Source organism: Ahaetulla prasina, chromosome 9 (assembly GCF_028640845.1).
Source record: "Ahaetulla prasina isolate Xishuangbanna chromosome 9, ASM2864084v1, whole genome shotgun sequence".
NCBI classification, from domain to species: Eukaryota; Metazoa; Chordata; class Lepidosauria; order Squamata; family Colubridae; genus Ahaetulla; species Ahaetulla prasina.
Window position 1 is genome coordinate 12702773 of NC_080547.1, and position 15540 is coordinate 12718312.

The window sequence follows — 15540 nt, forward strand, 5'->3', positions numbered from 1 at the left end:
AAAGTTTTTATACTCTATACATTTTACTTCATCAAATTTTACTATGTCTGAGTCTGTTTTATTTTTCTGTTTTCAATCCATTTGTACCATTTCTCCCATGATACATAATACTCCAAATCTGTCATTTCTTTCAATTCCAATGATAGTTTGTCCATTTCAGCACTATGCTATTCTATTCTTCATTCCAATATTCTATTCTGTTCTGTTTTGTTTTGTTTTGTTCTGTTCTATTCTATTTCATTCTACACATTTATATCAAATTATAACCTTTCATTATTTCAGGTTGTTTAAACAGACGTAATACTACCGCCATTCAGTTTCTAAACCTCCCTCTGATTATTGAACTTAACTCATTTTATAAAAATGTGTCTACCAATATATCCCCTTTCTCTTATTTCTGTCTTTATTCTAATGTTTATTCATGTCACCATTATATTAAAAGACGTTCCCTTTGTATTGCAATACTGTCCTCCATTATTTCATTGTTCAATATTTAAATACACAGTTCGAATACCAATCAAAATAGTATTTAAACATGCAAATTAATTATATTCATATTCTTTACATTCATCCAATCTATATATAATTCCACTATTGATACACCTGTTTATATTAAAATATATTCTTTCATCATTTTATGACTCGTTATTTCACTTTATTATTCCACTGCAAATCATAATATTATTTAAACGTTACTCAATAATACCATTGTTCCATCTCTAATTTTCCCATTTTTAATATTTAATTATTTATTTTAATTTACTACTTAATTCTTATTCATATTTCCCACATTTCACTCTTTGAATCTATTTATATTAAAATACTATCCTTCATTGTTTCATTATTCAAATGTTTCAATATACTTTCCACAAAATGTGAGAATGTCCATTGACACATTTCTAGCACCGTTATCTTACCTGGGTAAGCTAGAAGCTGGGTACCTACCCTACCAATCACAGGTTGTCAATTTTGGGTAAATCTATACAATGTTTGAAAGGACATGGTGGCTCAGTGGCTAAGACACTGAGCTTGTCGATCAAAAGGTCGGCAGTTCAGCAGTTCGAGTCCCTAACGCTGCGTAACTGGGTGAGCTGCTGTTACTTGTCCCAGCTTCTGCCAACCTAGCAGTTCGAAAGCACGTAAAAAATGCAAGTAGAAAAAATAGGGACCACCTTTGGTGGAAAGGGAACAGCGTTCCGTGCGCCTTTGGCATTTAGTGATGCCGGCCACATGACCACGGAGACGTCTTCGGACAGCACTGGCTCTTCAGCTTTGAAACGGAGATGAGCACCGCCCCCTAGAGTCGGGAATGACTAGCACAGATGTGCGAGGGGAACCTTTACCTTTTATACAAAATTTGTGCCTCCAGAGGGTGCAATTTCACAACTCACTCAGCCAGATTCTGGAAGCGATCATTCTATTCAAACGTTCTCACTACTACGACATCCTACTATATGGTCTCCCTCGGTCTATTTCTTCCCAGCACAAATCCCAAGGGATTCAAACCGTTTTTGAACTCCCTGCTCCAGAGTGGATTTGAGGATCTGGAAAAAACAACAGCATTCCAGCTCTTAAGTTTGCTTGCAGCCACAAATGAAAATATTTTTAAGGACTTGCAAACACAAGTTAAACAAACAAACATGTGACATAAAATGAAGAGGACAGGCAAGGGAACAACCTTCTCGGTGGTGGTTGGTTGTTTTTTTCTACTTTTTTTTTTTTGCAATATGTTGAAGTTATCCTCCTGTACTCAGGGTAATTATTAGAGCTAACCTCACAATGCTCCAGAAAGCTGCCCTTAATCCTTCTCTTCAAAACGTCCCACGGGATTCCTTGCAGAGTTTAACTGGGTCATATTTGCGGCAAGGAAAACTCGAACTAAGCCATGTTCTAACCAATTTGTGCGAATACAACAAACGTGTGAATCAAGTCATGGTGATTCGCAGAAATGATTTCTTGATATCTGTCCGTGGGAATCTGTGGAAAGGGAGAAGGTTCAAGGATTTGTTCAATTATATTCTAAGATATTTGGAATTTGTCCATCAATAATAGGTTTGCTAAGTGGGAACAGACCTATTTGATGGGGTTTAGCCTGAATGAATGTGAATTAATAAATGTACTTATTCGGTTATGAATTATTCTGTGTTTACTGATTCATAAACAGGCAACTTTCTTTTTGTATAAAACTATTTGGAGGGGGTGGGAAGGGGTTATAATATTTGGGCCCAGTGGGAATTTCCAAGCAACTAGAATAGAATAGAATTTTTATTGGCCAAGTGTGATTGGACACACAAGGAATTTGTCTTTGGTGCATATGCTCTCAGTGTACATAAAAGAAAAGTTCATCAAGAATCATAAGGTACAACACTTAATGATAGTCATAAGGTACAAATAAGCAATCAGAAAACAATCAATATCAATACAAATCATAAGGATACAAGCAACAGTCATACAGCAATAAGTGGAAGGAAATGGGTGATGGGAATGATAAAAAAAAGAAGATTAATAGCAGTGCAGATTTAGTAAATAGTTTGAAGTATTGAGGGAATTATTTGTTTAGCAGAGTGATGACGTTCGGGTAAAAACTGCCATTGTGTCTAGTTGTTCTGGTGTGCAATGCTCTATAGTGTCATTTTGAGGGTAGGAGTTGAAACAGTTTATGTCCAGGATGTGAGGAGTCTGTAAATATTTTCACAGCCCTTTTTTTGACTAATGAAGACCTCTGAAAGGCAACAAGAAAGTATCAGATTAAAAAAGCTAGGATTTCTGGTCGGGGTGAAGATGCAGGCTGCTTGCTGGAAAAAAATCAAAGGTTACAAAAGCAATTCTATCTGTCTGTCTGTCTGTCTGTCTGTCTGTCTGTCTGTCTATCTATCTATCTTTTCTAACCTTTGATTTCTTCCAGCAATTAGTCAGCATCTTTGTCGCTGAAGATTTATACAGACAGAGAGAGAGAGAGATACATATATCTGTAACATAGAGGAGTCCAGTAGTCTTAACCCATTAAAACTTGTCCTATTGCCTGTCCTTAAATGGACGTGAGCCTTCCAAAATATTTTAACTGGCCATCTACATCTTCTTTATACCCAACAAGATTTTGAAACAATTGCATTCTAACCAGGGACTGGCACAGCTGCATTGCCAGCTATAACTCAACAGCGGATGGCCCTTGGATCGGATTTCTGGCTGCTTCCTGCCCTGTTGAACTGGCCAAGCTGCAGATAGTTGTTACAGGTACTTAACTTCAGCGTTACTTGTTTGCAAGCTAAGTACAGGTGCCTCCTTCAATCTATGGCATTTACTTTACCTGCGGGACCGACGCGCTCCTTCGCCTTCTCAGTTTCGCTGCTTTTCTCCAACGACCGTCGGAAAACGGTTCTCCGCACTTGGCCCGGGACGCCTTAAACCTAGTTTAATTTAACCGTGGTCTGCCTGCCAAGTAAGCCCCCGGCCACCTTCTCCCAGCAAGCCGATCCAGCAAGGCGCCTCCTTTCCCCCGTTGCGCGCTGGACTCCTGCGCGCAATTGGCGGGCGGCGCGGTGCCCGCGGGCGCTGCCATCCGTCCTCCCCACCAGCAGGTGACCCTAAACTGGCTTCCGTTCTTCGCCTTGCCATCGTCGCTGCCCGGACGAAGCTCAGTGATCTCGGTCACCGGGAGACGCCTCGCCGCCGGGGGCGACCGGGACAAGAAAGCCCGGGGCCTGGCTTGGCCAGGTGAGCTCCGACAGGTGCGCCCGCTCGCGCGCTCTCCTCGGCCGGCGAGGCTGACTGGCTTGGCTTGGCTTGGGTTGGGTGGGGTTGGTTTGGGTGGGGCGGTGGGCGAAGAATCCGGGCGATCTCAGTCGGGAGCGCTCCAGCTCATCGGGGACGCGCTTCGGCCGGCCGCCGGAGCGCGATGCTGCGGGGGTCTTTCGGGAAAAAAAAGGCTGGCGGCGGGGGCGCGCAAGGAACGCGCCATAGGTTGCGCTTGGCTATAAGCGAGGTTGGGGCTCCGCGCGGAATTGCAACTCCCATGCACGGGATTGCCCGTGCACGGGATTGCAACTCCCGTGCGCCGCGGCCGGGGGTGGGGAGGAGGAGGCGGAGGAGAGAGGGTCTCCGCAGAGTTAGTTCCCGCGGTGGGTTTGCTCTCTAAGGGATATGCTTGGTTGGGGAAGGACCAGAAAACGCAACTCTAGTGTTGCGTTTTCAATCTTTGGCAGCTTTAAGATGGGTGGGCTTCAAATCCAGTTTTGAGTGTTGAAGTACTGCCATGTGGGAACACGTGAAAGACCAGGATTGGGACAATCTAGGTAGTTGCTAAAATTGAACAATGATGCACATCATCCATCCATCCATCCACCCATCCATCCAATAATCCATCCATCCATCCATCCACCCATCCACCCACCCACCCACCTACCCATCCATCCATCCATGCATTCATCCATCCATGTATCCATCCATCTATCCATGCATTCATCCATCCATCCATACAATCATCCATCCATCCATCTATCCATGCATTCATCCATCCATCCTTTTATTCATTGCCATTGGCTTCTCTGCATCTCCATCATGGTGTCTTCTCTGATCTGAAACAAGCCTTCAAAGAATCTCATTCCATGTGTAGGGTCCTCCAGTTCCATATTTTCTCTTTTCTTCTCAGATTGACCCTTGTGGCTCCTGACTGCTGGACCTTTGGGTCTTCTGGTTTGGGGACTGTTGGGGTTGGGTTTGTTCTAACTTCTGATGGGTTGAAGCGTATCCATGGTGTTGCTGGAAGGGCCAGCTCAATATAAGCGATATTATCAGTCAACAGACTTAGGCATTTGAAGCAGGAGTTAGCTGAGCCTTGTGGGTTGGTTGTTTTACTGTTTTCTTTTAAATGACTGTAAAATCAGATTATTTCTTTGGGCTACTAACCCATGAAATATTGATGGATTGTGGTTGTAATTCCTGGCTTCATTCATTGAATTGTTCTGCTGTTTTTGGTTCTAAATTCTTGTTTGCTGCCCAGATTTGCAGGAGTGAGACAGGCAGCTGTATAAATTGCTTATTGTTATTTTTTTTAAATTACTTCTTTTCCTTAGAATGGTGATGCAATCCATGATTTATCCATTTATCCAGAGATGTCAGGAATGTTGGCCTCCTGAGGTCTTTGTGGCTTGTTAATGGCTATCTTTGTGTGTGTTTGTTGGTTGTAGATGCTTATATTGGTTGTCAGTTATACAACTATTTGTAACATTTATGATCCATCCATGCATCCATCCATCCATCCATGTATCCATCCATCCATTCATCCATCCATCCACGTATTCATCCATCCATCCATGTATCCATGTATCCATCCATCCACGCATTCATCCATCCATCTATGTATCCATCCATCCATCCATCCACGCATTCATCCATCCATCCATCCATCTCTTTCCACATTTCCCTTCTGTTCCACTGCAGAAGGATGGTGGCCATGATGCTGTGGGTGGCCCTAAGCCTATGTGGCTGGCTCTCCCTCTACACCTGGTCCTGTCATCACTACCGAGAGCGCGCCTGTGAATGGAGCTGCCGATTGGTCACGTTGACTCATGGCGTCTTCGCCACCTGCCTCTCTGGCTACATTGGGTTTATCGACGGTCCCTGGCCAATGACTTACCCAGGTATGTCCGGTCCATTTCCATAGAAGCATACCAGGTGTGGCTGTTCTGTCCCACTCGCCTCAGTCCAAGCGATGGCTTAATTAGCCGGCACTATCAGCTCTGGCAGCAAACTAGCGAGCGTCTGCCAAGTGTCTCTGTTATCTCCCTCGATGCCGATGAGTCAACAAACAGTACTTCAGCTCTAGTCAAGCAGTTGATTTGCCTGCTATGAAGAGACATAGCAGCCCTCGCTGCTTTTATATCCTGTGGGGTGTGGCTCCATGACTCAGCACTTACAAGGCCTGCCCCACCCCTGCTTCTGTTGTTCCCGCCTCTCCTGCCTACGAAACCTAGGGTCCAGCCAGGCCTGATTGCCATCATCTGGGTCTGGAGGCGTGGCCTGGGGGGGGAAAGAGTCAGGGGACGGAGCCCTCATTATCTCCTCCACCTGGCCTGCCTCTGGCTCCTGGAGCTGAGCCAGGGAAGCCGGTGCTCCCGAGGTAAGTCCTGATGGCCCTTCCCCCTCACTTTTCAAGTCACTTTCTGGCAGGGGGCCCGGCTCGGGGGAAACAGACACAACAGTGGCCTTACCAAGGCTTTATAAAGTGATACTAATTCTTCACTTGATTTTGATTCTATGCCTCTGTTTATACAACCAGGATTGTATTCAATTTCTTGGCTGCTGCCACGCACAGCTGGCTCGTGTTTAAGTGACCGTCTGCTAGGACTCCAAGGTCTCTCTCCCAGAGACTGTTTTTGAGCCAGGTTTCGCCTAATCTGTACTTGTACCTTTGATTTTCCTCTCTTCCTTTTCTTGTCCTCCTCTAGGGTACCCAAACACGGTGCTTCAGGTCCATGCGTTGTGCATCAGTTTGGGTTACTTCCTGTTTGACCTGGGATGGTGCGTCTACTTTAAGGCTGAAGGACCTTTGATGTTGGTCCACCATTCTGTCAGCATCCTGGGCATCAGCGCCTCCCTGGCCTTGGGCGAGTCTGCCGGTGAGGTCAACGCCGTCATCTTTGGGAGCGAACTCACCAACCCCTTCCTGCAGGCCCGCTGGTTTCTGCGGGAGAAGGGGTTGTACCCCAGCCTGATAGGAGACGTGGTGGACTTCCTCTTCGTGGTGCTCTTCGCAGGCGTGAGGATCGGCGTCGGGGCTTGGCTGATGTACTGTGTGTTGTTGTCGCCCAGGCCCAGGGTCTTCATCAAAGTTGGAGGCTTCATCATGTACGCAGTGTCTTGCGTCTTCATGGTCAGCATTTTTAGGTTCGCCCGGCGCAAAACCATGAAGAAATATCAGGCCTGGAGAGCTTGGTGGAACAAAGACGTGGACTTGAACGCTAATGGATATCTCAAGAGTCACTGACCTGATCGTGGGTTGTTCTCTAAGATTTAGCATCGATAATTAGTCTGGGCTGTAACTCCAAGGCAGGGGTGAAATCCGGCAGATTGTGACAGGTTCTGTCGTGTCCCACTCCTCCGCTGACGGCTGGGTCCGGGAAATCCGAATCAGGCTTGCCTCTGCAGCTCTGCCCAAAGTCCTAGCAAAGTCCTCAGAGCAGGCAGGAGACCAGTAAGTGACTTCAGCAAGATAAGTTTGACTTTTGCCTGACTCAGAGAATGCCAGAAAGCAGATCCTTTATATAGGCCATGGGGTGTGGCTCCATGACTCAGCACTCATTAAGGCCTGCCCCTCCCTTCCCTCTGTTGCCTCCGCCTCTCCAATCTTCTGATGCGAGGGTCACTCCAATCAGCTGTTCTTGGGAGTAAACCCTCCTCAGGCTCACCTGCTGTGGAGGAGGGGGAGGGGTCTAGCTGCTCCGTTTGCCTGGGCATGGAGTCAGGGCTGGGGCAGGGAGATGCTCCTTCTTCTGCAGTTTGTGGGGGCATGGAGCCAGGACTTGGGCCGGAAGGCATACATTCCTCAGTGTTGGGGAGCAGGTAAGAAGGCCCCGGCTGCTCTGAGGGCGGGCAAGACACAACAGGTTCTGGAGAACCGGTAGCGGAAATTTTGAGTAGTTTGGAGAACCGGCAAATACCACCTCTGGCTGGGCCCAGAGTGGGGTGGGAATGGAGATTTTGCGGTATCCTTCCCCCGGAGTGGGGTAGGAATGGGGATTTTGCAGTATCCTTCCCCTGCCACGCCCACCAAGCCACGCCCACAGAACCGGTAGTTAAAAAAAAAACCTTTGGATTTCACCCACTGCGCCAAGGTCTTGTTTGAATCACCAACAGAGTGAAGGGGCCAAGGCAGAGTTGTAGGTAGATCACAGGACTACGTCTGGAGAAATCCAGGGTCCACCTCTCTGCTCAACCGTGAAACGCAATTGGATGAGGGTGGACTTGCTGCTACCGGTACTCCGAGACAGCCCTACTTCTCAGAACTGTTGGAGGAAGAAATGAGACAACTGCCGCCGCTGATGTCCTAAGCAATGTGTGGAAAGGTGGAAGATAAGTATGATGCATGGAAGGTGCATCAGATGCTGCAAGCCAGAATAGAGTCGATCCCAGTAACCCAGGAGTATTTCTAAAGAGTCTCCTGGTTGGGTTGGTTGCCACTACCAAACTCTTCCTGGTTTGGAATTTTCTCTCTCTCGTTTGCTGTCCCTGAACTAGGGGGACTAGATGAAACGTGGGTAAGATATAGAAGAGCATAGTCCATGCTGTTAAATAATTTAGAATGGGTTCTTCCTAGGTCTTCTTTGGAATACAGTGAAGTTATTGTCCATCAAGCCTTAGCTTCCGTGACAGTAAATAGATAGAAATCTGTCTGTCTGTCTCTGTCTCCCAATATATCCATCCATCCATCATCTATCTATCTATCTATCTGTCTGTCTGTCTGTCTGTCTATCTATCTGTCTATCTATATCTAATCTATTTTTCCATCCATCCATCCATTTTTCATCCATCCATCCATCTTTTCATCCAGCTATAGCTTCCATCTATCCATCCAATCTTCTATCAATCCTTCCACCCACCCACCCAATCTTCTATCCATCCATCCATTTACTCACCCACCCACCCACCCATCCATCCATCCATCTATCCATCCATCCATCCACTCATCCACTCATCCATCCATCTATTCATCCATCGCCTGTCACCTTCCAGATACCCTCCAGATCCCCTTCTCCATAGCTGCCCCCTTCCAGAAGACAAACGGGGAGCTCTTCTGCATTATCTTTTCCTTGCCAATCCTATTGCTGAATCACCATAAAACATTTTCCGTTATCATCTGTACTAAGCAAAGGAAAGTCAACTAAGGCTAACCAAAAAAAGAAAAAGAAAAAAAAAAGAAACCAGTTTAGAGACCAGTCTGGATTCCCACGGGGAGGTCGCAGAATTTAAGAGTCATCACCTCTTCAGAAAATGCAACCTGATTCCCCTTTCCATGCCGGGCTGATTTGCCTGTGGGGGAGAAAACAAACCTAAGGAGTCTTCTTGGTGTGCTAGATTTTCCACAATCAAGGAATCTACTTTGGTTTTCAAATGGAGGAACCTGCGAATATTCATCTCAGGTGCGCATTCCAGGTTTCCGAAGTAGATTTGTTTCCTTGGTTCACCTGGCCTCTCATCCATTTCTTCCAGGCGTGGTGTTCACTTACATTCGCTACCGGTTCGCAAATGTGAGCATGCGCATGCGCAGAGCGTCAAAAACAGGACGTGATGACGTCTGGGCGGGTGGCCGGAGCCTCCCACAGCCGCCGCTACTGGTTCGCGCGAACCAGATGGAACCGGTTGAATCGCACCTCTGATCGGTTGAATCGCACCTGCAAAAGGGCCAGGTTTGAGAGAAAGGGAAGCAAGAGAGTCCATCTTTAAAGAGATGACCTATTTATTTATTTTATTTATTGATTGCCTCCCGCAGCCGCTACTGGTTCGCCCGAACCGGATGGAACTGGCTGAATCGCACCTCTGATCTCTTCCTTGCAAAAGGGCCAGGTCTGAGAGACAGGGAAGCAAGAGAGTCCATCTTTAAAGAGATGACCTATTTATTTATTTTATTGATTGATTGCCTCCCGCAGCCGCTACTGGTTCGCCCGAACCGGATGGAACCGGCTGAATTGCACCTCTGATCTCTTCCCTGTGAAAGGGCCAGGTCTGAGAGACAGGGAAGCAAGAGAGTCCATCTTTAAAGAGATGATCTATTTATTTATTTTATTTATTGATTGCCTCCTGCAGCCGCTACTGGTTCGCCCGAACCGGATGGAACCGGCTGAATTGCACCTCTGATCTCTTCCCTGTGAAAGGGCCAGGTCTGAGAGACAGGGAAGCAAGAGAGTCCATCTTTAAAGAGGTGACCTATTTATTTATTTTATTGATTGATTGCCTCCTGCAGCCGCTACTGGTTCGCCCGAACTGGATGGAACCGGCTGAATCGCACTTCTGATCTCTTCCCTGTGAAAGGGCCAGGTCTGAGAGACAGGGAAGCACGAGAGTCCATCTTTAAAGAGATGATCTATTTATTTATTTTATTTATTGACAGACAGATTGACAAATGGTTTCCTTTACCACAGTTTCTATGTTGCTCTGTTCCCCAAAACTCTTCTTTTCCAGAGGGCGAAGGGCTTTGCTCTTTGAAAAGGCACTAAGAATTGTCACTAAGAGGTCAACATGCATACGTCTTCGGCATTACCACGTAACAGTGATTCCAATGTCCTACCAATGATGGGCGCAGCAAAACTGTATTGTGTTTTCTAACAAATAATAATAATAATAAAAAAGATTTTATGGACATAAAATTGACAGAGTGGTACATCTGGGGCGGGCATAACGATGTCACATGTAGAAGAGGTAGCCGGGACGGTCATGATGTAGAAAAAAAATCAGGCAACTCAGCTGGGATCATCTTTTAAAAGCATTTTTTAACAATCTCTTCAGCCGAAGAGGTTGTAGAAAAAAATGCTTTTAAAAGTTAAAAAAAAAAAAGTTGGCCACGCCCACCCAGTCACATTACCACCATCCCAGCAAGCCACGCCCACAGAACCGGTAGTAACATATTTTACATTTCACTACTGGTCTCAGGGGACAATTATTTCTAAGGCAGAAAGGGAAGGGGAGTTTGGAAGAAAGTTCCGGGAAGAAAAATTGGAAAGCTGCTGCCTTCTGGAAAGCCAAGAAAGACACATCAGTACCTCCCGTCTGTTAAGGTCAAGTTTTGTACCAAAACGTGTTTCACTTAACTATCTATTGCTATGGATTTAGTTTGCTAAAAGTGCACATCCCTCTAAGCCAAAATTGAACAAGCCACGCGGGTGAAGGGGGAAACCAAGCATCATGGTTTATGGTTTGATAGATAAATCAAACCTAGCCTGGGGTTTTATTTAGTGTAATAAATTTGTGGCTTTGTGCGGTGCGTGAAGGAGGTCGTTGTTTCTGGAGCAAATTCATTTTCCACAAACCCAGGCGCTGTGCATAATAATAATCCTAATTGTTTCTTGAAACGCGGCTATCGAAATGCTCCGTTTTCATGGCCTTTGTGGTTTCATAACCTGCCACAGTTACACTATTTTTCTCCCGCCAGTTCTCTCTACAAGAGACGCAATAATTTAAAAAGGAGGCTTTTGCAAGCTTTATTATTTTTTTTATTAAAAGCAACAACAGCTGCCTAATAATGGCTTGCAAAAATCCAGTTTTTCTTCCTGTTCGTCTGTGGCCTGGATGTTGATTAGCAAACTAAATCTTCTTACTCTGGGGTCTCTATAAAAATTGTAGCAGTTTCTATAAACTATAAAAAAATGAGAGAATATTTAAAATCCCAGAAAACCATCTATTTTGTATAGCTCGTTATACTGCAGCACTGGAATAGTGTTTCTCAACCTTAGCAGTTGGCTTCAGCCCACAATTCCCAGCCTTCCTCCCAGGGAATTCTGGGAGTTGAAGTCCACCCATCTTAAAGCGATCGGGGTTGAGAAACACCGCGCTAAAGGAGCCTGCTTATTTTGTAGGAGTGTGTAAATCGTATTTATTACAAAATAAGTGTGCTGCTTCAGTCATGCAACGCAGCCGCCTTTAATTTTAATTGCTATTTTTTATCTTTCTGTTCTCCTTCTGAGAACGTTTCTTGGAAATTTAGAGCTGCTTCCAAATGTTCCTGACATCCCAGCGGATGTTGTGCAGGCTGTTCATTTTGGACCCGAATGCTGTGAATTAAAAGAAACTCGTGGGACAATGAAGCTTTAATGGTGACAGATTGCAGCAGGAGAGAATGAACCAAACTCAGGTTGCCCATGGATTTCCTGGCAAGGGGAAATAAATGAGACAGGAGTCCTGCCATAGAAACCTTGCTGAGCCAAGCCAAAGCGTTTTCCCCTGATGGCTGTGGATCTAAAAGAGAGCTGCAAAAGTCAATAAAAGTTTGCAGTCCTTTTATTCCGAGTCGACAGTTTCTCAGAAACCGTTTGGATCCTGGACTTTTAGCTCAGCTATTCTTTTTCCCTGAGTCAATACATCGAGCGGTGTTGCCTTCGGTGAAGTATATATAGGGGAGTCGTTGCCATGCAAATGTAAGAAAATAAGCCCCCCCCAAAAAAAAATCCACTCTCTTTTTTTAGATTCATTCTTAAAAGTCTAAACCAGTGTTTTTCAGCCTTAGCAACTTTAAGATGTATGGACTTCAACTCCCAGAATTCCCCAGCCAGCTTGCTCCAACCTTGACCACTTGTGGACTTCAATTCCCAGAATCCCCCAACCAACATAGCTGGGGAATTCTGAGAGTTAAAGTCCTCACATCTTAAAGTTGTACGGTTGAGAAACAGTGGTTTAAACCAGTGGTCTCCAACCTTGGCCATTTTAAGACTTGTGGACTTCAATTCCCAGAATTCTCCAGCTATGCTATGCTATGCTGGCTGGGGAATTCTGGGAATTGAAGTCCACAAGTCTTAAAGTGGCCAACGTTGGAGACCCCTGGTCTAAACTACCATGTTTTTATTTTTGAAAACCTTCATACAGTAGAACCTCTGGTCACGAACACTTCTGATCACGACCAAATCGGGTTCCGATCAAAAAATTCATATATTTTTTTTCACAGGCAATTTCCTCTTCCGCACCATTTTTTTTTTTTGTAAGTGCCAAATTTCTAAAATTGGGTTCGGGTCATGACCAAATCGGGTTGTGGCCAAAGTTATGGAATGAATTACGGTCGTGACCAGAGGTTCTACTGTATTTTAATGCCACAAACGGAAAAGAAGATAACTTGTGTTTCAGTACTTAATTTTGCTTTTCATTTGTGAAAAACACCGCCCACAGTTAGAGCTTGAAGAAATGTCTCGCTTCTGATATATAACTTTGGATTTTTTCCTATCATTTATATTACCAAGCCATAAGGGAAATGGCATAAGGCAAATGGCATCAATAAATAAAGACTTAAGAGTCTTTATTGATTTGATTTGTTGCACATTGTGACTCTTGCATAATTCCAGCTCTTTAATTCTTATTTGTCGCTTAGCATTTTATGCAAACCTAGAGAACTTGAACTACTTAAAGTAAGGCTGTCAGTTTGAGCTCCGAGCTTGGCAATTTGATTGCAAATGTTTCATCACCATTCGAGGAGACATCGTCCGTGCGTTTTGAGTTGGGCTCGTCTGTCAGAGCACTGGTCTTTCAATACCTTTTCATGAAATGCAAATCAATCAGGCTCAAACCAACAGCCTAACTACCACCCCGACCTACTAAAACTGTATTCAAACACATTTCAGCCACTAAAGTAAAACTTAAATGAATTGTGGATAAACGCTATACGAGAACCAATCCAACCGCGAGGGGCTGTCTCAGAATCAACTTCGTGCCTTAAAACTGTAAGCTTCTAGTCCTCATGGTTGCAAAGGAAAGGACTTTTTTAAAAAAAAAAAGTCATGGGATAAACAAATTTAACAATCAAGAACCGAAAAGCAAGGCTTCTTTTGTCATCCATCTTTCCCTTTCTCTCTATCCCACGGCAAGCCAAATACCAGCGTGAAACCCACGCAGATACCATAGCTTCTTCGTCTTGCCTTCTGCGGCAGCTGGCTTTCATTCTGTGAGCAAGGGCAGAGACAGAAAACCCAACCCATTGTTTCCATGCCATGAATAAATCTAAACATATCCTTATTATGCCTTTCATAATCACACACACACAAAATGATACTTGCACACAGTATTGCATGCTCAACCCTGCAGAGTGTACAATAGCAATAGCACTTAGACTTATATACTGCACAGTGCTTTTACAGCCCTCTTTAAGCGGTTTTATAGAATCAGCCCATTGTCCCCCAATAATCTGGGTCCTCATTTTACCCACCTCGGAAGGATGGAAGGATGGAAGGCTAAGTCAACCTTGAGCTGGTCAGGATCGAATTGCTGGCGGTAGGCAGAGTTAGCCTGCAATACTGCATTATAGGAAGGAAGGAAGGAAGGAAGGAAGGAAGGAAGGAAGGAAGGAAGGAAGGAAGATAGCAATAGCACTTAGACTTATATACCGCTTCATAGCACTTTTACAGCCCTCTCTAAGTGGTTTACAGCCTATTTTCCCCAACAATCTGGGTCCTCATTTTACTGACCTCAGGATGGAAGGCTGAGTCAACCTTGAGCCTGGTGAGATTCAATCTCCTGGCTGTGGGCAGAGTTAGCCTGCAATACTGCAGTCTAACCACTGTGAAAGGGAAGGAAGGAAGGAAGGAAGGAAGGAAGGAAGGAAGGAAGGAAGGAAGGAAGGAAGGAAGGATGGATAGCAATAGCACTTAGACTTATATACCACTTCATAGCACTTTTACAGCCCTCTCTAAGCGGTTTACAGAGTCAGCATATTTGCCCCCAATAATCTGGGTCCTCATTTTGAAAGGTTAGAAGGCTGAGTCAACTTTAAGCCGGTCAGGATCGAACTAACAGATTGCAGACAGCTGGCAGTCAGCAGAAGTAGCCTGCAGTACTGCACACACACCCCTATCACCACAGTATAAAGTAATCCTCAACTTACAATCATTCGCTTAGTGACGGTTCAAAGTCATAAAGGGACTGAAAAAATGGAACTTACAAGTCAGATTTATGACTTTTGCAGCATTCCTGTGGTGACATGATCAAAATACAGGGACTTGGCAAACTGCAGGTATTTCCAATATCCAAGAATCATGCGATTGTTATTTGAGAACTTCCCACGGGTTCCTGACAACAGATTCGAATCCCTAGTGTCGCGTAACGGGCTGAGCTCCCGTTACTTGTCCCAGCTTCTACCAACTTAGCAGTTCGAAAGCAGGTAAAAAATGCAAGTAGAAAAATAGGGGCCACCTTTGGTGGGAAGGAAACAGCATTCCGTATGCCCTTGGTGTCGAGTCCTGCCGGCCACATGACCATGGAGATGTCTTCAGACAGCGCTGGCTCTTTGGCTTTGAAATGGATATGAGCACCGCCCCCTAGAGTCGGGAACGACTAGCACATATGTGCGAGGGGAACCTTTACCTTTAATGTTTCTCAGCCTTAGTGCCTTAAAGTTGCAATGGTTGAGAAATCACATTTTATGGGGATGGGATCTTTTGACCCTTTCTTAGCTAATTCACCCCTGGAGGGGTCCTCTTGGAGAAAATGTCTTACTTTCTCCTGGAGAGGAAGGAAGCTCATCTTTTCTTATCCCAAGGGTACTTTTTTCAAAAAGTAAGCAGGCTTTGTTTTTCCTGGAAGATGTTTCGCTTCTCATCCAGGAAGCCTCTTCAGTTCAGTTCAAAAGAAGCTTCTTGGATGAGAGGCGAAACGTCTTCAAAGAAAAACAAAAGTCTAGTTTGCCTTTTGAAAAAGCACCTTTGGGACAACCATGATCTGGATCGGGGGTCTCCAACCTTGGCAACTTTAAGCCTGGCGGGCTTCAACTCCCAGAATTCTCCAGCCAGCAAAGCAAAGAAAGTTGGCCGGGGAATTCTGGGAGTTGAAGTCCGCCAGGCTTAAAGTTGCCAA

General features: G+C 45.0%; 1 protein-coding gene across 2 annotated transcripts; it reads left to right on the forward strand.

Annotated features, from left to right (window-relative positions):
- The first annotated feature begins 3008 nt into the window (after positions 1–3008).
- On the forward strand, positions 3009–8627 carry LOC131203999 (TLC domain-containing protein 5-like). Of its 2 annotated transcripts, none has more exons than XM_058194783.1 (3): positions 3009–3714; positions 5440–5639; positions 6447–8627. In XM_058194783.1, exons 2-3 carry the CDS (start codon positions 5444–5446, stop codon positions 6983–6985), a joined length of 735 nt encoding a protein of 244 aa, XP_058050766.1. In that variant the 5' UTR covers positions 3009–3714; positions 5440–5443; the 3' UTR covers positions 6986–8627. The 2 variants fall into 2 exon arrangements, 1 of the variants encoding a protein (XP_058050766.1); XR_009156507.1 differs by lacking the exon at positions 3009–3714 and having other exon boundaries at positions 4460–5639; positions 6447–7077; positions 7605–8627.
- The last annotated feature ends 6913 nt before the right edge of the window (positions 8628–15540 follow it).

Coding starts and splice junctions, on each gene's coding strand:
- LOC131203999 (XM_058194783.1), top strand. CDS start 5,444: ATGGTGGCCATGATGCTGTGGGTGGCCCTAAGCCTATGTGGCTGGCTC. Junction 5,640..6,446: donor CTGGCCAATGACTTACCCAG/GTATGTCCGGTC, acceptor GTCCTCCTCTAG/GGTACCCAAACACGGTGCTT.